General features: G+C 43.0%; 3 protein-coding genes across 3 annotated transcripts in view; 1 reads left to right on the top strand and 2 right to left on the bottom strand.

Annotated features, from left to right (window-relative positions):
- LOC127916151 (cerebellin-1-like) overlaps positions 1-2,375 on the top strand; it is a 17,528-nt gene extending 15,153 nt beyond the window's left edge. The window contains exons 2-4 of the mRNA XM_052497506.1: positions 637-1,447; positions 1,845-1,964; positions 2,178-2,375. Of these exons, the coding sequence (XP_052353466.1) occupies positions 1,130-1,447; positions 1,845-1,964; positions 2,178-2,375 (636 nt within the window). The 5' untranslated portion in view covers positions 637-1,129. The remainder of the gene's footprint in view (positions 1-636; positions 1,448-1,844; positions 1,965-2,177) is intronic.
- The window catches only part of LOC118367991 (proteoglycan 3-like), a 150,989-nt gene that overhangs the window by 97,975 nt on the left and 45,397 nt on the right, over positions 1-7,617 (bottom strand). The window lies entirely within an intron of this gene.
- The window catches only part of ripk3 (receptor-interacting serine-threonine kinase 3), a 19,884-nt gene continuing 17,156 nt past the window's right edge, over positions 4,890-7,617 (bottom strand). The window contains exon 14 of the mRNA XM_052497499.1: positions 4,890-5,678. Within this exon, the coding sequence (XP_052353459.1) occupies positions 5,506-5,678 (173 nt within the window). The 3' untranslated portion in view covers positions 4,890-5,505. The remainder of the gene's footprint in view (positions 5,679-7,617) is intronic.

Genomic DNA, 7,617 nt, shown 5'->3' with positions numbered 1-7,617 from the left:
CAGGTCCTGCTGTGTAGTTCTGGGCTGATCCCTCACCTTCCTCATGATCATTGATGCCCCACGAGGTGAGATCGTGCATGGAGCCCCAGACCGAGGGTGATTGACCGTCATCTTGAACTTCTTCCATTTTCTAATAATTGCTCCAACAGTTGTTGCTTTCTCACCAAGCTGCTTGCCTATTGTCCTGTAGCCCATCCCAGCCTTGTGCAGGTCTACAATTTTTTCTCTGATGTCCTTACTCAGCTCTCTGGTCTTGGCCATTGTGGAGAGGTTGGAGTCTGCCTGATTGAGTGTGTGGACAGGTGTCTTTTATACAGGTAACGAGTTCAAACAAGTGCAGTTAATACAGGTAATGAGTGGAGAACAGGAGGGATTCTTAAAGAAAAACTAACAGGTCTGTGAGAGCTGGAATTCTTAATGGTTGGTAGGTGATCAAATACTTATGTCATGCAATAAAATGCTAATTAATTACAATGTGATTTTCTGGATTTTTGTTTTAGATTCCGTCTCTCACAGTTGAAGTGTACTTACCTATGATAAAAATTACAGACCTCTACATGCTTTGTAAGTTGGAAAACCTGCAAAATCGGCAGTGTATCAAATACTTGTTCTCCCCACTGTATTTATCTGCTACAGGGTCAAGGTTGGGGAGAACCACCTGACCACCTGACTCCACAGCTCCCAACTGACAGAGGGACAGAGAGAGATGGACACCTGTTCATTTGGAACACTCAGACATGTGTTACTAATCTGGTAACACAGGTTGGGGACCTGGACAAGTTTGGCTGCAAGAGGGGTTGGATCAAAGCCACAGCCCAAAGGTGGGTTCCAAGGGATCGGGCATCTACCATCCACTATTCAGATTCAGTGGGTTTGGATCAATTGACCCTCTGAGTTTCAACCTTCTCACAAATTCTGGAAGGATTTAAACTATGATTTAACAGATTACTGTGTGGTTGAGACAAGAAGACTGCAAAGACAGACATTGGTTTACTGGAATTTGTCATATATTCACAAAGGATAGTTTTTTAAAACTGAAACTGTGTGTGGAAACTGACATTTTCAATGGTCAAAACAGATAAACTAACATCCCCAGAACACCCAAGAGTTCACAACCATTTCAGACAATATGCACTGCCTTCCTCTTCCTTGTTCATCTTTGCCCCGCCCCATAATGTCCGTAAGCCCCACCTTGTTCCTTGGAATAATTCTGTTCCTCCAATTTGGTCCCCCGAGGGCCAGGGCTCAGAATGACACTGAGCCAATCGTGTTGGAGGGGAAGTGCCTGGTGGTTTGTGACTCCACCCCCTCATCGGAACCTTCGGGTAACGCTCTGGGGATGTCGGTGCGGTCGGGGACTGGTCGAGTGGCATTCTCCGCTGTCAGGAACACCAACCACGAACCCTCAGAGATGAGCAACCGTACTATGACCATATATTTTGACCAGGTTAGTGAGTGTGACAATAAAACATTAACATCCAGGATACTGAATACCTATACAGGCCAAAAGTGAGTGACACATTTCACCACCAACTGTACGTCAATGAGAGCTTAAGGTAAACTGCTACACCAACTAATTCACCATCTCTCTCTTTCTCTCTGCCTCCGCCCGCTCTCTCTTTCTCTCTGTCTCTCTCTCCTTTACTTCTTCTCCCCCACCCCTCTCTGTCTCTCTCTTCTTTACATCTCCTTCCCCCACCCCTCTCCGTCTCTCTCCGTTTCTCTCTTTCTCTCCTTTACTTCTTCTCCCCCCACCCCTCTCCGTCTCTCTCTTTCTCTCCTTTACTTATTCTCCCCCCACCCCTCTCCCTCTCCGTCTCTCTCCTTCCCTTTTTCTCTCTCAGATCCTTGTGAATGTGGGCAGCCATTTTGATCCAACACGGAGCATCTTCGTGGCGCCTAGAACAGGAGTCTATAGTTTCTGTTTCAACGTGGTCAAGGTCTATAACCGACAGACCATTCAGGTGAGACAAAGACGAGGACACAAATACAAAGTTGACGCCCTACACAAAACAATGTCAGGGTGTGCATAGGAAGGTAAGGTAATTCGAAAGACCATGATTAATCTTGTTCCTTGTCTCCTGCCCCCTCTATCTCTCTCTATTCTATATCGCTCTCTCTCCCTCTACCCCTCCACCTCCCTTTCCCCTCCCCCTCCCTCTATCCCTTTCTTTCAGGTGAGTCTGGTTTTAAATGGACATCCGATCATCTCAGCCTTTGCCGGGGACCAAGACGTGACCAGGGAAGCAGCCACCAACGCTGGCTTGGTCACCATGGAGAGAGGAGATAAGGCTAATCTCAAACTGGAGAGAGGGAACCTGATGGGCGGGTGGAAATACTCCACCTTCTCTGGGTTTCTGGTGTTTCCTTTGTAAGAAGGGATGGGGGAAGGGGAGGGAGAGAAGAGGGGGGGGGGATGTGGGGAGATAGGAGTGAGAGAATAAGAGATGGGTAAGCAAGTGAGTGATGGGATAGATAGAGAGGACGTGAGAGATAGAGAGAGAGAGAGAGAGGATAGGATGTGAAAGAGAGGACAAGACAGACTGAGGAGTTGGTATAACAAAGGAGGAGGAGTTTGTATTACAAAGGAGGAGTTTGTATCACAAAGGGGGAGGAGTTTTGTATTACAAAGGAGGAGTTTGTATCACAAAGGAGGAGGAGTTTGTATCACAAAATCCTGAATGGTACCATTTTGCGTTAGACTTTTTTCTATACACTGCTCCAGCATATGAATGATACTGTAGATCGTACAGTAGCTGTCATGCTTGTGTAGTTATGTATTGTGGATCGTATTCAACTTCCTTTGATGCATGAAATGCGAATAATGACATAATAATAATAATAATTACATAGAAATAATAATTGTTCTAAAGGTAATAAAATACAATGGAATCTTTGTAGGTAAAGATCAATCAAGCTTAACTGAATGAACAACAGAGACAGAATGTAATCTGGCATTTTATTGTATAGTTTTGGGGTATGGCCTTGTCGCCGAGGAATGCTACTTGGAGCCAGATGATGATGACAGGTAGCCCAATGATGGGCAGCTGGCATCGAACCACCCCACCCCCCTACTCTGAAATTCTTTATGAATGCAGGCCCAGATCACAAATGTAATCATAAGGGTGACCCTGTAACTGTATAATAGAAGTTGACCTTACCACAGATCTAGGATCAGATTCTATGATTCTATGCTCCCTATGATAACCTCAACCGTTAAGGAGATTACATCAAATCTAACTCTGAATCAGTATTGAAAGGGATTACTTCCAACTTCTCCAAAGCTGTGCATGTGTTTGTGCTGTAAATAGTGCGGACACCTTCAACGCTTCGAGTGGAGGAGTCTGGGTAAGGACTCCTGCAGTTCACCCTGGTGGATCCGGCGGCAGATGGTATTTTTGGCGAGGTGTGTGTGTGTGTGTGTGTGTGTGTGTGTGTGTGTGTGTGTGTGTGTGTGTGTGTTGCCAGGAACCTATGGGTTTCATACCGTACACTGTCACAACCAATTTCTCTCGCTGCTTGAATACCGAGTGGAGGCATGTAAGAATATATAGGAGGGGGTGTTGGTTTATTCTTTAAAGATGTATAGAAGTGTTAATATAAGATTATAAGCTTAATATGTACTGATATACAGTTGAAGTCGGAAGTTTACATACACCTTAGCCAAATACATTTAAACTCAGTTTTTCACAATTCCTGAAATTTAATCCTAGTAAAAATTCCCTGTCTTAGGTCAGTTAGGATCACCACTTTATTTTAGGAATGTGAAATGTCAGAATAATAGCAGAGAGAATTATTAATTTCAGCTTTTATTTCTTTCATCACATTCCCAGTGGGTCAGCAGTTTACATACACTCAATTAGTATTTGGTAGCATTGCCATTAAACGGTAGCCTTCCACAAGCTTCCCACAATAAGTTGTGTGAATTTTGGCCCATTCCTCCAGTCAGAGCTGCTGAAACTGAGTCAGGTTTGTAGACCTCCTTGCTCGCACACACCTTTTCAGTTCTACCCACAAATTTTCTATAGCATAGAGGTCAGGGCTTTGTGATGGCCACTCCAATACCTTGACTTGTTGTCCTTAAGCCATTTTGTCACAACTTTGGATGTTTGCTTGGGGTCATTGTCCATTTGGAAGACCCATTTGTAACCAAGCTTTAACTTCCTGACTGAAGTCTTGAGATGTTGCTTCAATATATCATCATAATTTTCCTACCTCATGATACCATCCATTTTGTGAAGTGCACCAGGCCCTCCTCCAGCAAAGCACCCCCACAAAATGATGCTGCCACCCCCGTGCTTCACAGTTGGGATGGTGTTCTTTGGCTTGCAAGCCTCCCCCCTTTTCCTCCAAACATCACAATGGTCATTATGGCCAAACAGTTCTATTTTTGTTTCATCAGACCAGAGGATATATCTCCAAAAAGTATGATCTTTGTCCCCATGTGCAGATGCAAACCGTAGTCTGGCCTTTTTTACGGCGGTTTTGGAGCAGTGGCTTCTTCCTTGCTGAGCTGCCTTTCAGGTTATGTCGATATAGGACTCGTTTTACTGTGGATATAGATACTTTTCTGTCAAGCAAAGAGTTTGAAGGTAGGCCTTGAAATACATCCACAGGTACAACTCTAATTCACTCAAATGATGTCAATTAGCCTATCAGAAGCTTCTAAAACCATGACATCATTTTGGGAATTTTCCAAGCTGTTTAAAGGCACAGTCAACTTAGTGTATGTAAACTTCTGACCCACTGGAATTGTGATACAGTCAATTATAAGTGAAATAATCTGTCTGTAAACAATTGTTGGAAAAATTACTTGTGACATGCACAAAGTAGATGCCCTAACCAACTTGCCAAAACTATAGTTTGTTAACAAGAAATTTGTGGAGTGGTTGAAAAACAAGTTTTAATGACTACAACCAAAATGTATGTAAACTTCTGACTTCAACTGTATGAACCATACATACTTCATATCAATGTAATTGGAATGCCAATCTATTCATATATTCTATTGTCTCTGGATAAGGGTTACAAAAACACAATAAAGATTATAAAAGGGAAAAATAGACTTGTTCTAGTGGTAAGACAGATGAAAACACTGCTGGTCATTCTGTAAATCTGAGCTTTTTATTGACTTTCCTGAAGCTCAACAAATTGAGAACTTTTTTTAATGCAAAGATATTAAAGATAGTCTCTTTAGGATGTCAGTGCAGACCAGTCCCTCGTGGGGAAATTTAAGAGAATAAAAAGGACAAAGATGGATCAATCCATGCTTTCCAGCTGCACAGGATTTCATCATTCAAAATGTTACAAAAAAGTAATAAAAAAAGATAATTATCATTTATGGTTTCTTTTTTTTTTAAGGAGAGTGAATCTCAATATTTTGTGTTTTTATTACAGACAGACTATAAACAGAGGGGCTGACAGGTTAAGATGAGAGACAAAGAGTGAACCTTGGTCTCTGGCAGGGATTCGTACACGGGCATAGGGCTGGGAGTGTTGGCGACTTCACCATGGTTCTGGAGCTTTAGGGTTCCTTGGCTTCACTGGTGTGCAGTTAACTCTAGATGGGGCTGTGGGGTTTCTGTGGCGTTTACTGAGATGTGGCGACCTGATGAACATGTTGTTATTGTCACCAAACTGCAGTCCTTCCACATTGCTCATGTTGATGGAGAATCCCCCTGGATGAGAAAGAGGTTATGGGTGTATATTAACAGTCTGTCCTTGGTTCCTCACGTCATCCACAACAAGCATTGGAGAAGAAGGTCCCATGTCCCTCCCCTCAGACCTTCTCCTCCAATGCGTGCTTAGGAGGCAAGTAATTTCCTTACCTTGCAAGCAGGCTATGGACAAGATATGACAGCAATCCCTGCTTTGGTTTAGTTTCCCTGGCACTGTTTCCACATGCTAACATTTTAGCATTTGTGTCACAAATCCAATTCAAGTCATGGTACCGATATTAGCATTTTTCTGGCATCATGTCCAAATCATTCGACAGATTCTAAATTGATAGTGAAGCTCAAAAAAGTAACTTATTGATGATTTGAACATGATGCGCGGAAAATGCTAATATCGGTCTCATGACTTGAATGGTATTTGTGCCACAAATGCTAAAATGTTACCACGTTGAAACTAAACCAAAGCATGGATTCCTGTCATACGTTGTCCATGCAGTGTCTTCAGAAAGAATTCAGAACCCTTGACTTTTTTTGCATTTCGTTGTGTTACAGCCTTATTCAACAATGTATTCAATAGTTTTTTCCCCTCCTCAATCTACACACAATACCCCATAATGACAAAGCAAAAAGAGGGTTTTAGAAATGTTAGCATTTTTATTACAAATAAAAAACTGAAATATCACATTTACATAAATATTCAGACCCTTTACTCAGTACTTTGTTGAAGCACCTTTGGCAGCGATTATAGCATCAAGTTTTCTTGGGTATGCTGCTACAAGCTTTGCACACCTGTATTTGGGGGGTTTCTCCCATTCCTATCTGGAGATCCTCCCAAGCTCTGTCAGGTTGTATGGGGAGCGTTTCTGCACATTAATTTTAAGGTCTCTCCAGAAATGTTCGACCGGGTTGAAGTCCGGGCTCTGGTTGGGCCACTCAAGGACATTCAGAGACTTGTCTCAAAACCACTTCTGAGTTTTCTTGACTGTGTGCTTAGGATCGTTGTCCTGTTGGAAGGTGAACCTTCACCCCAGTCTGAGATCCTGAGCGCTCTGGAGCAGGTTGTCATCAAGGATCTCTCTGTACTTTGCTTCATTCATCTTTCCCTTAATTCTGACCAGCATCCCAGTCCCTGCCGCTGAAAAACTTCCCCACAGCATGATGCTACTACCACCATGCTTCATCGTAGGGATGGAGCCAGGTTTCCTCCAGGTATGACACGTGGCATTCAGACCAGAGTTCAATCTTGGTTTCATCAAACCAGAGAATCTTGTTTCTCATAGTCTGAGAGTCTTTAGTCTGAGAGTCTTTTGGCAAACTCAAAGTGGGCTGCCATGTGCCTTTTACTGAGGAGTGGCTTCCGTCTGGCCACTCTACCATAAAGGCTTTATTGGTGGAGTGCTGCAGAGATGGTTGTCCTTCTGGAAGTTTCCACAGAGGAACTCTAGAGCTCTGTCAGAATGGCCAAAAGGGTTCTTGGTCACCTTCCTGACCAAGGCCCTTCTCCACCGATTGCTCAGTTTGGCCGGGTGGCCAGCTCTAGGAAGAGCCTTGGTGGTTCCAAACTTCTTCCATTTAAGAATGATGGAGGCCACTGAGTTCTTGGGGACCTTCAATGCTGCAGAAATGTTTTGGTATCATTCCCCAGATCTGTGCCTCAAGACAATCCTGTCTTGAAGCTCTACAGACAATTTCTTCGACCTCGTGGCTTAGTTTTTGCTCTGCCATGCACTGTTAACTGTGGGACCTTATACAGACAGGTGTGTGCCTTTCCAAATAATGACCAATCAATTTAAATTACCACAGGTGGACTCCAATCAAGTTTTAGAAAATCTCAAGGATAATAAATGGAAACAGCACCGGAGTTCAATTTCGAGTCTCATAGCAAAAGGTCTGAATACTTATGTAAATAAGGTATTTCTGTTTATTATTTTTAATACATTTG

Source organism: Oncorhynchus keta, chromosome 35, assembly GCF_023373465.1.
Source record: "Oncorhynchus keta strain PuntledgeMale-10-30-2019 chromosome 35, Oket_V2, whole genome shotgun sequence".
Lineage (NCBI taxonomy): Eukaryota > Metazoa > Chordata > Actinopteri > Salmoniformes > Salmonidae > Oncorhynchus > Oncorhynchus keta.
This window is presented reverse-complemented; position numbering and strand designations above follow the sequence as displayed.